Raw genomic sequence first — 21,188 nt, 5'->3', positions numbered from 1 at the left:
TTTTTCTGCTGTTCCTGCCTTCTATTGCATTTAAGCATTTGTTAGATGTTTTTAAGAGTAGCTTTAATTTGTTGTTTAGGTATGAAGTTGCCTCTCTGTTTCTTTGAATCTTACCAAATTTCCCCCAAAGTACTACTTTTAGCTCTTTTCATTAAGCAGGTGCTGCTTGTTTTATGGTCAGTTCTTGTTTTATTTTACGCATTAGATGTGGTCATGATGCTATGAAGATGTCAGGTACCCGATGTACGAAATAGTGTGTGCATAAATATTAGGTATTTCTCCCAGTTTTAACACTATAGCTGTGTCTGTTTGCCCTTTGAGAAATTCTAAGGTCTGCCTGAGTCTGTGGGCCTTTCTGGTACTTGAGCACTAGATGGCATCCTAAGTCTGTGTACTGGCTGGTTTTGTGTGTCAACTTGACACTGGCTGGAGTTATCACAGAGAAAGGAGCTTCAATTGGGGACGTGCCTCCATGAGATCCAGCTGTGGGGCATTTTCTCAATTAGTGATCAAGGGGGTAAGGGCCCCTTGTGGGTGGTGCCATCCCTGGGATGGAGGTCTTGGGTTCTATAAAAGAGCAGGCTGAGCAAGCCAGGGGAAGCAAGCCAGTAAGGAACATCCCTCCATGGCCTCTGCATCAGCTCCTGCTTCCTGACCTGCTTGAGTTCCAGTCCTGACTTCCTTTAGTGATAAACAGCAATGTGGAAGTAAGCTGAATAAACCCTTTCCTCCCCAACTTGCTTCTTGGTCATGATGTTTGTGCAGGAATAGAAACCCTGACTAAGACAGTCTGGGCTTACTACAGTTCCTCTGTTGGGTTTTTTGTTGCTGCTGCTGGTTCAGCTCCCTGATTCCCTAAGCCACAATTTGTCACATATCTTTAGTAGGTTATGTCATTCAGAATGAATTAGAGGAGTGCCTAAATGTAGTAGTTTGTCATTACAAACCTACTCCAAGGCGGGAGTCAGCCCATGTGGCTCACCTGCAGTCACTGCTCTATGGTTAGGCATTAGAGCTAAACTTGGTTTTGTGCCACATGAGAAAGGACCAAGCCAGGCTTTTACTTGAAGCATCTTGATACACACCTGCCTTCTCTTTGCTTAAAAATCAGCACCCCATTTACATTGACGTGTGTGTGTGTGTGTGTGTGTGTGTGTGTGTGTGTGTGTGTGTGTGTGTTGGAATTGCACATGTCCACGTGTCAGGACTGCAGTCATGTGCATCCTGGGGATCAACTTTCAGGCATGAGTTGTCTCCTTCCTCAATGCCTCCTCTATGGTTCAAGGTCATGTTGTCAGGCTTTGGGACAGACTCCTTTATCCACTGACCATTTCCCCACCCTAGCACCTCTCTTTTCTTGCCTTGAAGTAGGTAGCTGCTCCCTCGTAATTTGTCAGGGAAGAAGTGGATATGATAGTCTCATGGTTAAAAATACTGAAAACCAAGATTACACCCAGAGCCCACAACCTGCTGAGACCATCATAGCACAGGGATAGTGAGACCTGCATTGTTATATACTGTCTATTCCTTAGGCGGGTTTATGTCCACCCATGGTCCCGAACATCTATAACCACCTACAAGAAATACTGGCATGGTTAGATGTCGGCCGCCTTACCCGTCCAGTGGAAATAAGGAGGCAAACACCGAGCCCTTCTCCATGCAGTTTAATCAGGAACCTTCATTTTTACTTCTTCTCTAGCTAGCTTCTTTTATATTCTTCTATATCTTCTTCTTACGTCTTACTTATTACTACTTACATCTTATTAGTTACATCTTATTAGTTACATACTTATTCCTAATTCTACATCTTACATCTGTCCTTACATCTTACTTCTATATCTACATCTTCTCTCCTATCCCAATACCAGCCCCAATTCTACATACTTACTTCTAAATCTCTCCTAATCCATCACCAGACCTAATTCTACATACTTACTCCTAATTTTTTATTCTCCTAACCCATCACCAGCATACTTACTACATCATCTACATACTTACTATCTCTACATACTTATTCAATACTCTAATCTTACTTACTATCTTTACATCTTACTTCTATATCTACTTACGTCTATTCCCTATATACTTACTCCTAATCCTTATTCTCTCTTACTTACTATACTATATACTTACTATTCTACTCTCCCAGCCCTCAGCCCTTGTGGGTTAAATACTTTGCCTGATCCCAATCAGCATCAGCTACGTGGCAAAGCACAATAGGCTGCGGGAAATCATGCCAGCTTGCATCACAAACTAGAGGCACTCAGCTTTTCCAACTAAGGCTTGTTTATCTCAATGCTGTCTGCTCTGGCCGGAGACCAGGTGTTCAATATATATGTATATAGGGTGGCAGCTTCGGCTCCCTACAGTTAGAAGCTTAGTTGATGGTGGCATTAAGGTGGGTATAGGACCTTGGTTCATAGGCACTGGCCTGTGGAATGTGATTCCTAGAATGTGCCCACTTTTAACAGCCTGGCACTGAGTTCTTGCATCAGTTTTAAAATAATATTAACAACCTTAGCATGCCTCAAATGCATTAAGGAAAGGAAATCTAGACACTGCCCTGGGAGCAGTTTTACCAAGAGTGAACTCAGATTGAATTCTCCCTTCTCTCTCTCTGTATCTTCCATCATTTCTCCTGTCTGTAGTCTGTCAGGGTCGGAACCTGTGCTTCCCTAACTGCTGTCTTGTCTTCTCTGTGCTTGTGTCTGTGTCTGTATCCCCAATAAAGAGTATTGTTCTATATTTATTTGAAGAGCACAGAAAACACATGGGAAGGGATGGGGAGTACAGAAATTTTGAACAAGGTTTTACAAGGATGACACTTTACTGATTTTAGCTGACCCCAACAGTGTTGCGACCATCATTGTAAACAGGCTTAGCAGCCTACATCCATGACACTTCCAATATTCATTGAGAATAGTTGCTTTATAAGGTTGCTTTCAGCCTATCTTCTATGTTTCCTCATTTATATAATATACACACATATGTATTACTTGTGGGTGGGGGACATGGACGTGCATATATTTTAAGATTAAAGCTATATATTTGCTTAGATTATAAAAACTGATCACATAGGAAGTCCAAAGATAATTAAGGGTGGTCATTAGATTTTTTTTTCTTAAAGGCAAAGTCAAACAAACAGGCTGAGTACATAGTCTTAAGTACTTATCTTAAGTTACCCGTCTTAAGTAACCTTAAAGTGTATTGTTAACTCACCCGTGTGGTTTAGCAAAAGGTAGTCTCTTTCGCTGTCAGAGATATGTTCATAATAATGTATTGTCACGGTTCAAAGGCAAAGTCCTGTGCTCACTTTTCTGTCTTACCTACTAGTGGGATGGGCCCTGGTTTTTTGTTTGTTTGTCCTCCAAGGTTGTAGAAGGAGTAGAGAGTTAGTCTCTGGACTCTCAGGCAGTCTCAACTCTGTTCCCCAAGGCAAAGTGCTTAGAGCCTCACATCTCCAACTCTGCTTCCCAAGGGTGGTGGAGGACTAGTGGCAGCATCTAGCTGCCTAGCTAGTAAGTCGCCAAGTAGCAGCCCAGGTGGGGGGCTGCAGGACTATCTGCACAGAGTCAGTGGGGCAGGCCATGCTGCTGTATGTCAAGTCAAAGTCTGGACTTCATTGCTTTCCCTGCTCCAAAGGGGATGTCTCATCACAGTGCCTAGAACTGGAGGGATGCTGACAAGGACACCTCTTTCTTTTCTGCTTCCTTGGTGCATCTTCTTACACTATGCAAAAACCAGAACCCTCTCACCTGGCTCTCCACGCCCACTAGAACAGTGTCTCTTTGGGAAGACAACCATTGAAGGGTCTTTTTTTTTTTATTAGATATTTTCTTTATTTAAATGTCATATGATTTCTCCTTTCTCAGTTTTCCCTCAAAAAAAAAAAAAAAAGCAAGAACAAACCCCTATTCCCTCCCCCCTCCCCCTGCATACCACCCCACCCTCTCCTGCTTACTGACCCTGGTATTCCCCTCCACTGGGGCACAGAACCTTGAAGGGTCTTCTTTAGCCACCATTCTGTCCTCAGTTTCTGTCACATTTAATCACAACAACTATGCAGGTTCGCTCCCCATTTTACCAATCCCCATGGGGACACCAATGCTGTCATAGGGCTAAGTGACTTTCCGAGGCTCAGTTTGAACCTCTGTTAATCTTACTGGGAACTTGTGTACTTAATTTTTAAAAAAATAATATATATATATATATATATATATATATATATATATATATATATATACTATATTACCTTCCTTCATTTAAAATGAATGCCTTCTACCAGCAAGGAACTTTACACACCTATCAGAATTTATTTGCTTACTGTCAATAGCTGGTACTTCAGGGTGAAAACTATATGTGAGGTATTGGTTGTCAAGCATCTCTAGGAATCTGTAAACTTTCAAATTAAACTTGATTGAATAAATGTGAGAGCTTCAAGGAGGGTGTGAGGCACAGCATTGTATAAATATTTTATAAAGTATGCATTTTTTTAAGTTATCATAACATTTACCTCTGAACTGTATCTCTGAAACATTGATTTTTCTGAAGTTTATTTGCTGAAAAGTAGAATTTGCCAATGACATTGCCTTGGAATACTTTGGAACTTTTTAATCCTTTATATTCAGGTTATCTTCTCTGTAACGAGTATGATCGCCTGAGAGGAAGATGGCTGAGACAGACATTGGAATCTTTCATCCCACAGCCTTTGATAAATGTAATTAAAGTGTCTGAATTGGATGGCAGAGAAATGGGAGATGCCCAGCCTGCAACGTTTGACAAGGTGCTTTTATTGTATTGTGAAAAACTGACAGACTCCCAGTGATACGGCATTGTGTTGCTCTGTTGTTCTTTTCCTTCTGCTTCCAGATGGTACACTTTCTCAGGGCTCTGAGAGATTTTGATAAAGTGGATGTGGACGCATTTTTCATTTGATGGTTACTATGGTTCAGTGAAAGCAGTGATGTTGGGTTTGGGGATTATAGAAAGTTATTTTCTAGACCTCAAAGTTACTCTGGAAATGATCAGTTATCCTTTGAACCAGTAAAAAGAAAAAATTGCACATTTTACTTTAATTTGGTAACATTTCATATCAGACTATGGTAGATGAAGAAAAGCCATTTCAATTAAAATTGAATTTGTAATTTTTAAGAAGGAACACTGACCCTAGCTTCAGTCCTGAACAATGTAAAATTTTACTAGGGTAGAACAAAATACTTAGAGTTCAGAAATACAGTCTCGTTTCCTGAAGATGAGTAACTTTTCTAAGTTTTAGCGGTAGTCATCAAGAATATTTAACACAGCCAGGTGTGATGGTGCATGCCTTTAATCCCAGCACACAGAAGGCAGAGTCAGGCAGATCTTTGAGTTCTAGGCCAGTCTGGTCCACAGAGTAACTTCCAGGATGGCCAGGGCTAAACAGAGAAGCCCTGCTTTTGAAAAACAAAAATAAATTAATAAGCAAATAAAATAAAAAAGGAAAAAGAATATTATTCAGTTATAGTTAATAGCACCAATAGATGTTGAGTCTGCTCATGTTTCCTTTCTCCACTGTAACAAATACTGGTACTGCATAGCATTTTCTGTAAATGGACTTAGCATGTCATAACTTGGGTCCCTAAGGTGCTGGTTTTATTAATGCTCTGTTTGCCATATAGCAGCTCCACATACCTCACCCTAAGTTTGTTTGCACTGTTTTCTCTAGGTGTTAGTTGATGCTCCATGTTCAAATGATCGAAGCTGGCTGTTCTCGTCCGACTCTCAGAAAGCTGCCTATAGGATCCATCAAAGGAAGAATTTGCCTGTCCTACAAGTAGAACTCTTAAGGTGAGGACTGTTTTTCAAAAGCTATTTAGGCTCCTGATAAAATTTAAATAGCTGCAGTCAAGCATGTCAGGTGGGCCAATGGAAAACTTTCTTATAGGTGTTCTGATTAATTCTCCAAAAGGTCAAGCAAAAACTTCCAGGCCATCTTTTTAAGCTGTCATGTAGTGCCTTCTTTCACAATGTCTCTCTCAAAAGCCATGAAGCGTTTTGCTGTGATTCAAAGTTGTTTCCTGTCTCGGTCTGTCCCAGGCCAGGAGCTCAGCATGCTGTTTAACCAAAATTGGAGCAGTCTTCCTGTGGAAGTAATTTTGGACCAGATTCTTATTTTGGTAATTTTCTGGAGAAGTGAATCTCCTAGGAAGGTGTAAATACTTGTTCACATTTGTCTCTCTCAATTTTTTCTTTATTTTTCTCCAGGCTGTGAGTAACCACTGAGGCTTCCAGGGAATATTTTATTTCACCTGTCATGAAATAGCCTTCACTATTTTTTTAAATTGTTTTATTTATTTACATTCTAAATGTTGTCCCCTCTTCCTGGTTCCCTCTCCAAGAGTTCTTCACCCCCCCTCCTCTTTGCTTCTGAGAGGGTACTCCCCCACCTACTCCACCAACTCCCTTCACCCACCCAGAGACCTGGTCACCAACCAAAGAGCATACACAGGCCGGGGTAAGGCCCCCAGCACATATTGAGCAGAGGACTGCCTTTCACTAGTTTTTATTTCTGCCATTACCTAATCTCTTTGGATTTTCTATTTTACATAATGCCTTTTCTCTTTATTTTGTCTCAGTTTTTTTCCTGCTTGCTTCATTTTTACAAACCTTTTCTTATTAAAGTTCTAAAATATCTAATAATTGTTAAATGAACATTTTTCTATCTTAGTTACACTCAACTCACTCTACTTTTGCAATAAATTTGTCTGGAATTTGAATTTTTATTTCTTCTTTGTGTGTGTGTGTGTGTGTGTGTGTGTGTGCAGGCTTGCACACCATGATGCATGGTACATGTATGGAGGTCACAGAACAAATTTTGGAAGTCAGTTCTTTCTCACCACCATAGGTTCTAGGTACTGAACACAAGTCTTCAGGTTTGCATGGTGAATGCTTGTCAGACACCTCACCTGCTCAGATGTCATAGGACTTTATGGTTCCTTCCTTTGTTTCTTCCTTCTTTCCTTTTCTCACTAATTTTTTTCACACTATGTGGCTATGTAACCCAGCCTAGCCTCCACTTTTCAACCCTCCTGCTTCAGCCCTCCCAGTGTTTAGATTATAGGCATGAACCACCATATCTGGAAATGCTGACATTATAAGATGATGTTGTAAATGGTATAAGCCTCTTGGCCAAACATTCAAGCATATATACCATGGTTCTTTAAGAGAAGACTGACCATTGGGATTAAAGTTTGTTTTAAATGCCAGAAAACTTTCTACATCACTCTCTATGTATGTAAGTATACATAAAAAATGCATTAAAAATAGCAGGTGTTACTGTGTGCATATGTGCTGTAACTTGTACTTTTATATGTAGTATTTCAGAGTCTGCGTACATCTACTTGCTCAACTTCTGTGGAGTAGAGGAACGGTCTACTATATTTGGTTTTCTTTCTCTTTCAAAACAGTTTCTGCATACTGTCTTTTGTCTCAGTGGACTGCCATCAGCATTTCTCTTGATTGTATTTAAATTATCTTCCACAGTGTGTGATGCCAGTCTCATTTACAGGTTACTTTGGTGACTGCTTACTTCATCTTAAAATATTCTCCTCTCTTGATATTTGCCATTATGCTTTCTTACTTGTGGTTCCATCTTCTCTATATTTTACTTTGATCATCTCACAAGACTTTATGTTTCTTTAATCTGCTACTATCATTTTACTGTGATGGGTTCAAGTGATATAATGTGCTCTACTTCAAATATATATCTTAATTGAGATTTCTTCCTAGCCTTGCACTTGTGCACTCAGTAACCTACCAGAGTATTCTAGAAACATTCGTCTCAGTTAAGGTAAAACTCATATTTATAGTACTTTATGAGTCCCACTGCCAAAGTCAACACAATAAAAAATGAAAACAGGACCTTCTCTATGTGCCTGCTCTCTTTCTTAGTTAATGCCATGCTGTCCTCACTCACTCCATTTCTCCAGATCCACTCAGTCACTAAGACATTTCAGTTGTAACAGTTACATGTCAGCTGTCAGCTCTGTCCAGTTCTCTCAGTTCTTCACAGCCTCGCCTAGATACTGCCAGTATCCATCACTAGGTGATTTCGGATGGCTTCTGACAGTCCTCCACTGTGAGCTTTACCACTTGACTGTGCAGAGAAGCCAGAGTGATGCATCTGACCTGTACCTTGAGCCCTCCCCATCAGGGCTGTCTTGTAGTGCTTCCAACTAAGCAGCAGGTTCCAGCTCTTTAACACAGTAGTCAAGGCCACTCTTCATTAACCTTCAGTGTCCTAAGACTCTCCATGTGATGATCTTCCGGGAGCCACACCTCACAAAGTCCCTGCAGTTTTCAGGGCTGAGGTCTCCATTTTCTGTTTATTGTGCTTTAGAGTTCTAATTTTAATCTTTCCTTCTAACTGTTGGTCTTAAGGAATCAGTTCTACTATCCCATAATCATCAACTCACTAGGACTAGTCCTAGTATACTCTTTTTTTTTTTTTTGTTAAAGATTTATTTATTTATTATATGTAAGTACACTGTAGCTATCTTCAGACACTCCAGAAGAGGGCGTCAGATCTCATCATAGCTGGTTGTGGGCCACCATGTGGTTGCGGGGAATTGAACTCAGGACCTTTGGAAGAGCAGTCGGTGCTCTTACCACTGAGCCATCTCTCCAGCCTGGATTTATACTCCTATGATATCTTCACATCTTTACCATTTTGAAAAATGATATGTATGTGTGTGTGTGTGTGTGTGTGTGTGTGTGTGTGTTTAGCTGCTTGCCATTAGACATTTGCCTATGCTTATCTCATTCTTTCAACAAGACTGCAAGCATCTTGGAGAGTAGAGTTTTTATTCTCAATGTAGTGCCAACATATAAAGTAGCTAAGTTAATAATTGTTTAAAAAAACAGTAAATTTCAAAACTTGAATATTTGAAATACACAGCTATAATTACTCTGGCCAAAGTCAATCTGATCAAGATTGCAGCCTAATCTTCTAATCATTACTAGGCTGCAAGGTAATTAGGCATAAAAGGAAAGCCTTTTACATATTATATTATTATAGCTTTTACATAGGCATATATGCCTTTGGTTTGACTTTACTCTTATTGTTTCCATGTACTAAATTTTTTTATGATGCTGTAGCATTCCAGTCATTAGACAAGAGCTGAAGCTGTTCCTTAGGAGGCACTCTATTCTTCTGTCTTCTTTCCTCTTTGAACAAGATGGCTTATGTTAAAGCAGCCTGGCAGGGCACAGACTTGAGTGTTAGTTTTCGTGTCCTCATATGTAGCTGAGAAAGGCCATCAGTGCAGCTGTCCATCCTCTGCTCTGGGCACTGGCATGCAGGTTTGTATGCTCGGAGGGTAGACTGACTAGATGCAGCTGATATTCGTATCTGGCTAAGTGATAATGATGAAAAGAGCAGAGAATCAAATATATAAGCCATGAACACACTTTTATAAAGGGTCTAATTTACTGATACAGAAAAGTCTCGGGGTTAAAAAGATAAAGTATACCAAGCAGTCTTTCCTTATCTCTCATTCTCCACTTCAGAAAGAAAAGTCCTTGGTTTCATTTGTAAATAGCAGATAGGAAAACAGGAAGCATATGTTGCCTGGCCTAATACTGTGGACAAAGGATGGATGGAGATAGTGAGTGAGCTTGCCATGTGCCTCAGACTGGGATCCCAGAACTTAAAAGGGCTGAAGCAGGAAGATCTCTACTTGAGCTTTGAGTTCCCAGAACTTTTAATAAATGATTCCTTAGATATGCAATATTCATAGGGTTTAGAATTTTAGCTTTTGAAAGTTAATAGTCTGCAGTCATATATTAATATTTTTATTATACATAAATGAAAAGTGTTATTTTACTTAGTGGAAGATTTTTATCTTAATTTCTAAAAGGAACTATTAGTAGATGTGTGAGGTTTTTGGTGTTTTGTTTTGTTTCATGATTTGTGTGGTAAAGGTGTCTCTTGGTTCTAAGATCAAACCCAGAGCCTTGCAGATGCTAGGGCAAACCCTTCACAACCAAAGCTCTATCTTCAGCTCTAATATTTGTTTATAAAGGCTTTCAAAAGCAAATCTATAAGTAGTATTAAAGGTAATCATGACAATTTAATGTACTGTTTTTGTAACTTAATGTACCGTTTCTAGCATTGATAGCCAAAGCCATAATAATCAGAGTGATGGCAGAAGTGAGGTCCCAAAGCGTGTGCTCATTGCAGACTTAAAAGGGACTTCTAATGCTTATGTGAAAATCTCTGTGGAAGTTTTCAAGGATGAAGATCCAAGGTATATAAAATTCCACCACACAAACATCCCCTAAGCTATTCTTAGGCTGTCAGAGGGAAGAGCAGGAATTAAAGGAGTAATTGAGCATAACCTAATTTTATTCATAGAATGCTCTTTAAAGTATACCTTAATGGTTGTTTCTCAAAATGATCTCTGAGCCAGTCATTGCTGGTGTGTGCCATGCGTATGTATATCTACAGAATAGAATTCTGTGCCTCCAATTACATGTCAGTGTATTCAGAAGAATATGGAGTAGAGAAATATGCTAAAAGTGAGAAACATGGCATCTTTTTAGAAAGTGGTTTTGATATTTGTGCAGGAGAAGTTTACATGATTTGGGGTTGGGGAACTGCTAACGGAAGAGTATGATTTATCACAAAAATATAGGTATCTTATTGCAGTAATGTATCATGTCATCCATTTCCTAGAAGAAAATCAATCACACATAAAATACTGACCCCTTCTGGTTTTCTTTTCTCACTACTTGACAAGTAAAATTGAATTTAAGAACTCATTGAAAGAGGAAGCTTAGATTATTGGGTAATGTTTTAAAAATTTGTATAAATCATCCAGGTAACAAGTCCTAAAATGTGGTACCACTGACAGCAAGAATTGTGTTTTAAAAGAAGCAATAAAAAAATCACTAACGTTTATTCTCTGATGTTCTTTAGCTGAGCTGAGGGACTCCTCATGACTTGGGAGTATTAGCCTTTATCATTTATCAATATGGTAACCAAATAGCAAGTCCAGATATTAGAAGAATAATCATAATCATAGGTGGTGTGGTTCCATCAGTGTGGGTGTTTCTTTCACTATTACTGGTATGAGATATGCTGTTCTATATGAGTTCCCATCGATCCACTTTGTATGTTTTCAACACATGCTTAGTCATACATATCCAGAAAATGGAAACAAAGTATTCTGCCAATAATGGTAACATTGAGTTTCTTCTTTATCTTTCATTTTCTAAAGTTAGGGTTAGAGACCAGAGGTTCTGAGGTTAATTATCTATAATTTGGCAAAGTGAACATGTTTGTTTGTTTGTTTTGGTGCTGAGGATCAGGCTCAGGAATGGATACCTGTTAGGTTTCTGCATCCCTCCTGATCTCTACACCCATATATCCAGCCCTTACATTTGCTCCTTTTAATAATAGTTATCACAATTCCATAGTAAATGAAACTATAGAAAGTTCAGGAGACTCACCCCTGTCCTTATAGAGCTTTTATGTTTCCTTCCATAACTGAAATATTTCTATAGATTTTGTCACTGAAAGTGTCTATAGTATTATGAAATATAATTTTAGTATAAGATTTTATCAGTATTTATTAATTTATAAAGCATCTGTTAAATATCTACTTTGTATGGCACTTTGTCAATCATTGTAAATAATAAAATATGTACTTTTAATGTCCTGAGGAAAACATCAGAAAATGTAATAAAGATTGTACTAGAGAAATAACTAAAGGGCAGATAAGGCAAGAAAAATAGTACTACACATACACAATGTGCATGCACACACATACGCATGCATACACACACACACACAGTGCATGCTCTTTTAAAAAGAAAAATGGGGCTGTATTAAGGGTGTTTACTATTAGTTTATTCTTTTTCCCCCTTTGCTTGCTTTGTGCCACATGTGCATGTGTAGGGCAGATGATAAAGCTTTGGGTTCTAGGGTACAACTGAGCTTATCAGGCTTGATGGCAGTACCTTTGCCTAGAGAGCCATCTTACTGACCTAACACTTGGTTTATTCTTTGCCAAACTCTGTTCTTGAGCCAGATTGTACACAAACTTTTTTTTTCATTGCTAAGGATTAAACCCAGGACCTTGCCCATCCTAGGTAAGTGTTCAACCAGTGGCACTTACCCTGAGCCTCTATTTATATAAGTTTAACTGTACCTTTGACTGATATTTAGTTTAAAAGTTGTATTATGTAACTGAAAATAGTTCATTATTAGGGAACTACTGAAGTAATCTTTTTCAGTGATGTGATTTCATTTTATAAAAATATTTTTTCAATTTGTTGAGAATTTCACACATTATAATTTGACTATATTCAATCCCAGTTCTCTCTCTTATCTCCTCCCAGACCCTCCCCTACCTCCTTTCATCTAAGAACTTCATGTCTCCTTTTTTGATTCAGTGACACACTGACTTCCATTTGTGCTGCTCATTTACTTCTGGGGCCATCCACTGGAGCTTGGTTGACCTACTAGGAGCCACAAGCTTAAGTAAAAACTATTACTCCACAGACGTCCAAAGCACCTCAGTTAGCAATCCCTTCCCATATCATGATAGAATGTTAACTAGCTTGATTTTTGTGCAGTTTTCTGCAAGTACCCACACTTCGTTTTATGTTTGATTTTTGGGTCATTTTGTTTTGTTTTATGAGACAAGAGTTTCTCAGTCCTGGAACTTGCTGTCTTGGAACTTGTTCTGTAGACTAGGCTGATGTGGAACTCAGAGATATTCCTGCCTCTGCCTCCTGAGTGCTGGGATTAAAGGTATATGCCACCCAGGCAGCAAGAGTTTGTTGTGCGTGCAAGAGTGCAGTGGTCACATCAAATCCAGAAAGTATTGTTTAGCTCTGGTCCTCCCAAAACTCTGCCTCTTACAGTCTTTGCATCTCTTCTCCCATGATGAGCCCTGAACCTTGGGGAGAGAGGGTAATATGTTCATGGTTGAATACTCCCCAGTACTATACTTACTCTCTGAACTTTGACTAGTGAGTTTCTGCATTCCCTATTCTCTGGTTATGTCTGAGAACGTCACCAGTACATGAAAATAGAGAAGGAAAGTTAAAGGGCAGCTTGATGTTATTTCCATCTAGCAAGTAGATATTGGCAAGGATAGTTGCAAATGGGAAAGCTTCATTTCCTTTTGGTGGGAGTATAAGTTAGTGCAGTTACTGTGGAAATCAGTGCAGTGGTTTCTCAGAAACGAGAAATTGGTCTACCATATGGCCTAACTATCACACTCTTGGGCATATTCCTAATGGACTGTTTCTTACTACAGAGACATATACTCAGCTATGTCCATAGCTGCTATATTCACAATACCTAGACATGCCTAGATGTCTATCAGTTGATGAACAGATAATGAAAACATTGTACCTAAACAATAAAATTTTAGTTAACTATAAAGAAAAGCAAAATTATGAAATTTGGTGGTAAATGGGTAGACCTGGAGAAATTATACTGAGCTAATCCAGACCCAGAAAGATAAATGTCATGTTTTCATTCATATTGACATCTAACCTTGCAATGTCTATGCTTAATTTGGAGTACCTATTGAATAGAGGAAAACTGAAAAGGATGATATTGATGGGGAATGGAAAAATCTTGTTTGTTTTTATGTTTTTGTTTTTGTTATCATATAGTAAGAGAATAATAGAATTCTGGTCATATGAAGTGAAAGGAGAATAATGGGAGGGCAGATTATGTGGGGAATGGGATGGGAGAAAGGGATGGATAGGCAAGTAGAAGAGAAGAGGTAGTTGAGGGGAGAATAATTAACATTAAGGATACTTGAAACCTATTATTTTATAGATTGTGTGCGTGTCTGTCTGTCTGTCTGTCTGTCAGTCTCTCTTTCTGTGTGTGTGTGTGTGTGTGTGTGTGTGTGTGTAATTTTCATATAGAAGAGTTTAATTGAAAATACCCAGAATAGGGGATTATGCTAATCCCAGAAGCATAGGTTGCCAAGTAAAAAAATCTCAGTGACAGGGCTGGAGATATGGCTCAGTGGTTAAGAGCACTGACCGCTCTTTCAAAGGTCCTGAGTTCAAATCCCAGCAACCACATGGTGGCTCACAACCATCCATAATGAGATCTGACACCCTCTTCTGGTGTGTCTGAAGACAGCTACAGTATACTTACATATAATAAAAAATAAATCTTTGGGCCAGAGTGAATGGGGCCCAGAGCGAGCAGAGGTCCTGAGTTCAATTGCCAGTAACCACATAATGTCTCACAGCTATCTGTACAGCTGCAGTGTACTCATATACATAAAATAAAATAAATAAATCTTTAAAAAAAATCTCAGTGATAGGTATGAGATGTCCCCTCTTGAGATTTTAGCCATCCAAGAGAATTCCACAATAGAACAGGTTATTGCCATTGTTCTTGGTCATCTGCCATAACTTGATGCCAAAATGATATTGCTGAAGACACCATACATACTGGTCACACGATGTGGAGATATCAAATGTGTACTGATCAGGAAGTTTTCTCTCTAGTGGCTTGCTCTCATAGGACTGGAAAGTGCTATGCAGGTAGCTGGGGTGGGGGACATCAACACTACTATCTAACTCTGAACCCTGTGAACTACAATAAAGACCAGCATGTCAATATATTATGCCTATGGGTGTAGTTGTGCAAATGTTGTATGAGTGATTACTCATATACTTTTTGACAGGACTTAAGGCACAGAAGGAGCCACATTCCTTGTAGAGTAAATCCGTACTCATGGTTGGGAAGCTCACAGGCCCCATGGGGGAACCTACTACTATTGTTTTGCATTTATTTTAGAATGATTTGTTTTTCCATGTAGGGGAGAGATACTCAGAAGAAAACATAGAAGAAAGTTAATTAGGAAGTATGGAAACTTTCCCAATGACTGAGGATAATCAAGAAATTAAGTTAAGGGACATAGGTCTTGTATGCTCATCTATACCTGTGAAAGTGCATGCATGTGTATGTCCTTATATGTAGAGGGCAGTGGTTAACATCAAGTGTCTCTCTCCCTCTCTTGTTTCCACTTTATTTTGCTACAAGGTCTATTACTAAACTTAGACTTCATCAATTTAGTTAGGACCAATGGTTGAGCTCTGGAGATTTACCCAACACTTTTCCGTCAGCGTTGAGGACAAAAAACCATGCTGCCATCTCTGGTTTTCACATTGGTGCTGGGAATCAAACTCTGATCTTCACGCATATGTGACAAGCACCTTACCAGCTAAGTCATTCTCTATTTCCACAGAATTTCAAAGTAGAATAGTAAGTATGTAACTCACCTTAGTTTATGAAGCTTGTAAGATACTATTGGTATTAGTGGGAGGTTAACTTAAATTTCCTTAGTAACTTCAATGACTCAGCTTTCTGAGTACCTGAGAGTACAGGTCTAAACTACCAGTGTATACTTTTGCATTTCCTGAACATTCTTCCATTAGCTCTAGTTCTGACTCTTTTATCCTGCTTCTTTTTTATTTTGAGACAGAGTCCTTTTATCCTGCTTTCTTTTTATTTTGAGAAAGTTGCCTAAGCAAGCCTTCTGAACACCAGTGACCATTCTACTTGTGCTTCTCAAGAGTTGACATACCTGTGCTGTACTGTACCAGGCTTTGAGTATTCTCAAGTGCTACTTGGTACCCCATATTCTTCTTGAAACTTCTCAACTATTTCTTTACCTGATGGATATGAGTAGATTAGTTCACTCTGCTAATGATAGCTCCCTGCAACACTTCTTCCGTCAGAGTCATGCTATGGCACTTGACCCCATTCCACCCTTCACTATGGTTACCTGAGTTTACCATGCTGTTGACCTGAATGGGTTCACTAAGATGCCATCACTAAAGCTTACAGCTTTTAATTATCTTGAAATCTGACCACTGCAGGAGTCAAATGACTTCTTTTTTTAATAGGAGATCAATGTTTTTCTCTAAAGAGTTATTCAGGTCAATGTGACCCTGTTCTGTAAAGACAGAGATTTCTACAGCATTGATTCAGGGAATGTCTTTAAAGACAGGGTTCTCCAGTATTGTTTCAGGAAATGTTGAAAGAGTACATAAGATGATGTTGAAAGACCCACTATAAGTGTTTCTGCCCAGATGGAAGGGTATGCTGGGACTTGGAAGCCCAGGAGCCCATACAGTTCTGAACGGAAAAGATACCCCAATGGGAGGGCATCCTGAGACATGGCGGGGGGGGGGGGGGGGTAGGAACCACATAGCTGTGAGGTAGAACAGTGTCCCAAAGGAAGGGTATTCTGAGACATGGAAGCCCGGGAACCACACAGCTCTGGAGGAAGCCTCCTCAGCAGAGGCATGGCAGCTCCCAGGGGAGGGTATGTCCAACTGAGCCGAGGAGCTCAGGGCCTCAGCCCTACTCCATCTTTGCTTCTTCTCTTTATTGCTTCTTGGCTTCTTCCAATGACAGAGTAACAACAGGCAGAGAATGTCATAAAAGAGATTAATTGGGGTGACAAATCCAGGTATGGCTGCCCTCTGCTCCCAGGAGCAGACTGCAGGGAATTGGGCAAAGAGCAAGGCAAGGCTCATATAGGGTTTCTTAGGGGGCAGAGCTCTTTATGGCAGAGATTTCCACATTGACAACCGGTGAGATTTCAAGTCCTGAGCTTAGGGAGGGAATTTAGGAATTAATGTTTTGTTTTGTTTTGTTTCCCCTGCATTGGGCCACGGGGCAGCATTGGGTGAGGTGCCATCTCTGTGGAGCTGTTGGCAAGGCTGTAGAAAAGGTGCTGCCACAGTGAATAGCTCCTGCAGTGGTATCTCACAATGGCTACAGGCTGAGACAAGAAAGGAGCTTTCACCATCTTGGGCAGCTCCTCAAGACTTCAGTAGGCTGAGGAAGGAAAAGTTTTGCCACCATGAACAGCTCCTGCAAATGGAGGAAAGGAGATGCCCCACACCCGTGACTGCTGCAGGCTGAGGTGTACTGGTGCAGCCATTTTGACAGTTTTTTTCCAGACATCTTCCCTCAGTGTAGTCTGGGACTGGAAGGAGGGGCCAACCACTTCTTTGACATCCTTTGAAGTACTAGCTGTGATATTCTTATCTGGGTAAAGAATAGAATTTCAGAGCTGGAGAGATGGCTCAGTGATTAGGAGCACTGACTGCTCTTTTAGAGGTCCTGAGTTCAATTCCCAGCAACCACATGGTGGCTCACAACCATCTGTAATGGGATCCGATGCCCTCTTCTATAGTGGGTCCGAAGACAGTGACGGTGTATTCACATACATTAAATAAATAAATAAATATTTAAGAATAGAATTTCATTTAAAGACCATTTCTTATTTGCAAAATGTCTTAGTCAGGGTTTCTATTCCTGCACAAACATCATGACCAAGAAGCAAGTTGGGGAGGAAAGGGTTTATTTGGCTTACTTCCACATTGCTGTTTATCACAAAGGAAGTCAGGACTGGAACTCAAGCAGGTCAGGAAGCAGGAGCTAATGCAGAGGCCATGGCGTGATGTTCCTTACTGGCTTGCTTCCCCTGGCATGCTCAGCCTGCTCTCTTATAGAACCCAAGACTTCCATCCCAGGGATGGCACCACCCACAAGGGGCTCTACCCCCTTGATCACTAATTGAGAAAATGCCCTACAGCTGGATCTCATGGAGGCACTTCCCCAACTGAAGCTCCCTTCTCTGTGATAACTCCAGCCTGTGTCAAGTTGACACACAAAACCAGCCAGTACACAAAATAAAACTGGAAAAAATAGTATTTCAAAATCATTGCTAAACAGTTCTTTTAACAAACATGTTTTTTTCACGAATCCAAATGGGATTGGTTCTGATGGTTTTCATTTTTGAGAATGTTATGCATGTTTAAGAAGTTCATTGATCAAATCCACACCATTGTCTCTACTGTCCACCTCTTTCCAGAAAGACTTCTACACTCACACACAAACCTTCCAAGAAAAAACCCACAGTCATACACACACACACACACACACACACACACACACACAGACGTTTTGATGATTTGCCTAAAGATTTTTTTTTAATTTCCTCTCTCTAAGTGAGATTTCATTTGGTATATCAAAGATCCTATCTTGAAATTAGGCAGACTTAATGGTGTGCTGCCCCATTTTGCTAATTTAGGCATCACAATCTTATACTTATTATATTTAGTCTTAAGCAGAGAATTTTTAATACTTATCCCCTTCCCCATACACCTATTAATGAAGTAATTAACTTTGTAAGAGATACACAAAACTTGAGATCTTTAAGTGGAAATTGGTAATAAGTGTGCTAAAGCTTGTCCTTTACAATCTACTTCAGTAATATTTGATGCCATTTCTCTCTTCTAGTAGCACTATATAAGAAACATCCCTTATTCAAGGTAAAAACCTACTTCCAGGAAAGAGATGGTAGTTATCAGTGTGCTTTCGTGTCTTATACTAAAACCGTCTGGCCAGTGGGCATGGTGCTTTTGAAAATAGAAAGCTTGGTCATGTTTCTTTATCTGGAATTTACAGAACTTCTCTGATAATAAACAGTTTCTATCTAGAAATTTGATCAGCTACTATGAGCACAGGGAAGGGTACCCTCAAGGCTTGTAAAATAATACCTTTAAAACTGATGATAGCATTGGGTAGCTATCAACCTAGAAATCTCTGTGTTTTGATGCTTATAGTACCTGAAACTTAATTTCAGATCTGCATTTACTTGACAGATTACACACGAGCCCCGACTTTTCACCTTACTGCTTCTGTAGTTGCCGTGGGTAATCACTCAGGGACATTGCTTTCTTGCAGCAACAGTAAACTGGTAGACGGGGAATGGGAGTGATGAGAAGCAGGCAGTGGGAAGGATAAACATGAGAGCCTCTGAAAAGGAACTAAAGCAGGAAGATTGGAAAGGAAAACCAGAGGTCAAGGCTGCACCATCAAAAGAGACAGATCTAGGATAGAAATGAGAAATAAAGGAAAAATCTCCTCCTCCCCAAGTCCCAGGGTGAAAACAGGGATGGGTGCAGAGGAATTAGACACTTGGGCTGGATGAAGGAAAGGCACAAAGCAGATTTAAAGGGCTCTTGAGAGTCAGTTCTATGTTTGAGAGTTTGTTAAATTATAGAATAGTGATCCAGTTGATTCTGTTATTCCATCAACTTAGTTAAGTATCTTCCTAGAAAATGAATTTATTTTCTCCCTTTTGCCCTCCCCACCATTTTTAAATATATTCTGTTAAGATGCCTCTTTTCTTAATTAAAAAAAAAATACAACATCTAAGACATTGGTATTTAAAGTTATTTAATAGTATTTTTGGTAAAAAATATCTCATTTTTAAAGCAATAACCTTTTTTTTTTTTAATGGGTCAAGTTACTTACTAAAAGTTACCAATTGGCTGGAGGGATGTCTCAGTACTTAGAAATGAGTACCAGAGTTTGATTCCTCATACCCATGACAGATGGCTTTCAACTCATGGTAACTCCAACTACAAGGGATCTAACACCCTCCCTAGGCCTCCACAGGTACTACACTTACAGATACAAATCCACAAAAAGACAGCCCCTTAAACCCGTCATTAAAACTAAAACTGTTCAGAACAGCAACAGTAGTGAGGCCACATTGCTTTAAGTAGTAGCCGAGTGAAGCTTCTGGCCTCTCTTAGAGGCTGTTTGAGCTGTGTTTTAGTCTTAATTTTATGAATGTTTGCTGAAATTAAATTCATTCTTATGTTTGATGTTGAATATTTTCCTCATGACCTCCCTCTTAAGATAAAATTCATTGATTTATTGGGTTATATTTTACAATTACAAGCTAAGTTTAGTGGCTTATGCCTGCAATACCAGTAATCAGGGGCTTGCATGAAATCTATACCAGCCTGAATGTATAGCAAATACCAAGGCAGCCAGAGTTTTGTAAAGCAAGATGCTATCTTGAAATAGAAACAAAACAAATGCATAGGCATGTGCAGAATGATTATAACATGAGGAGAAATGCTGCTAATTAAAATCACAGTCTACCATGATCACATAGGATAGTTCCTCTGAACTCTGAACAAAACAGAATTCTCCATTTACCAGCAGGGCTTCCCCTTCTCTGACCTTGTCTGGGGAGTACTATGCCCACCATACCCTCTACCTGAGTAAAGTCAAGTTGTCCTTATTCAACTTCCTCTTCTCTGGATAAGAACCTACCCAGCAATGATCTGGAATTACTGGAATGCCATTCACTGTACTTTAAACCCCTGCCAATGATTTCATTCACTGAAAACTCCTTCACACTCTCCAGACTTCATATGTATAGCCTTTCCCATACCTGTTCTAGACTCTGCTTCATCCTTCTAACTTGGTTTGCAGTGGTGCCTGGACACCCTGAGAGGGAAGAAATGGATGACTTGGAACCACAACTGGTCCTCAACACACACACCACAATAATGTAGTCATTATTTTAACTTATGACAGATGAATCAATATTCACCTGATTTAAAAAAAAAAACATGGTTTTTGGAGGGAAGAGCTTACATAATCGTTAGAACTAAGCATATAAAAAAGGCAAAGTAGTTTAATTGTATAACTAGGTATCTGGCTGCCAGGAAACAGAGGAATTCTGTTAGTTTGGTTAGAGAAGAATCTCCCCAAGTGTTTCTCCGGATGTAGTCTGAGAATTAAGTCTCATCCAGTTACAAAAGTTGGTTACATAGACTCACTTGAGGTGAGGAGCTGACTGCGTATGAGATGGGGAGATCCCATGATGGTGAAGTGTTAGACTGTGAAAGGCAGTCTGTGTTCTGGTTGAGCGAGGCTTACTCCAGAGACCCAGTAGAAAAGTCGACCAGGGATGGAACAGTGAGCTATGCCCCCAGGACTTTAGGCTGCTGACTCCAAGAGCCCTCCATTATCCTGTAGATCAGTCACATAAGCAATGTCCCAAGCTCCTTGTTTTCTTGCTGGACTCCACCCCCACAGTCACCTGACTACAGCCACCTAGGCCCCGCCCCACATTTACCTGGGAACAGCAAGGTAGCCCAGCCCACAATAAACGGGCTGCTTGACCCCTCCCCTCTCTCTTAGGTTCTTGCTCTGTTTCTTGTCTTTACTTTCACCTCTTGCTCCCCCTCGCCTCTCCCTTTCTCCTCTCTCCATGGGCCATTGCTGGCCTCTACTTTTCTACCTTATCTCTCTCCCACCTTCCCTCCCTCCCTCCCCC

The 21,188-nt window shown here is 39.9% G+C and overlaps 1 protein-coding gene across 2 annotated transcripts in view; it reads left to right on the top strand.

Annotated features, from left to right (window-relative positions):
* Window positions 1-21,188, top strand: part of Nsun3 (NOP2/Sun RNA methyltransferase 3) — a 51,220-nt gene that overhangs the window by 14,254 nt on the left and 15,778 nt on the right. For both annotated transcript variants that reach the window (XM_031364200.1, XM_031364199.1), the window contains exons 4-5: window positions 4,629-4,783; window positions 5,705-5,826. In XM_031364200.1, the coding sequence (XP_031220060.1) occupies window positions 4,629-4,783; window positions 5,705-5,826 (277 nt within the window). The remainder of the gene's footprint in view (window positions 1-4,628; window positions 4,784-5,704; window positions 5,827-21,188) is intronic.

This window comes from Mastomys coucha, unplaced genomic scaffold (genome assembly GCF_008632895.1).
Source record: "Mastomys coucha isolate ucsf_1 unplaced genomic scaffold, UCSF_Mcou_1 pScaffold12, whole genome shotgun sequence".
Lineage (NCBI taxonomy): Eukaryota > Metazoa > Chordata > Mammalia > Rodentia > Muridae > Mastomys > Mastomys coucha.
The sequence above is the reverse complement of the archived record's forward strand: the minus strand, read 5'-3'. Positions and strand labels throughout refer to the sequence as shown.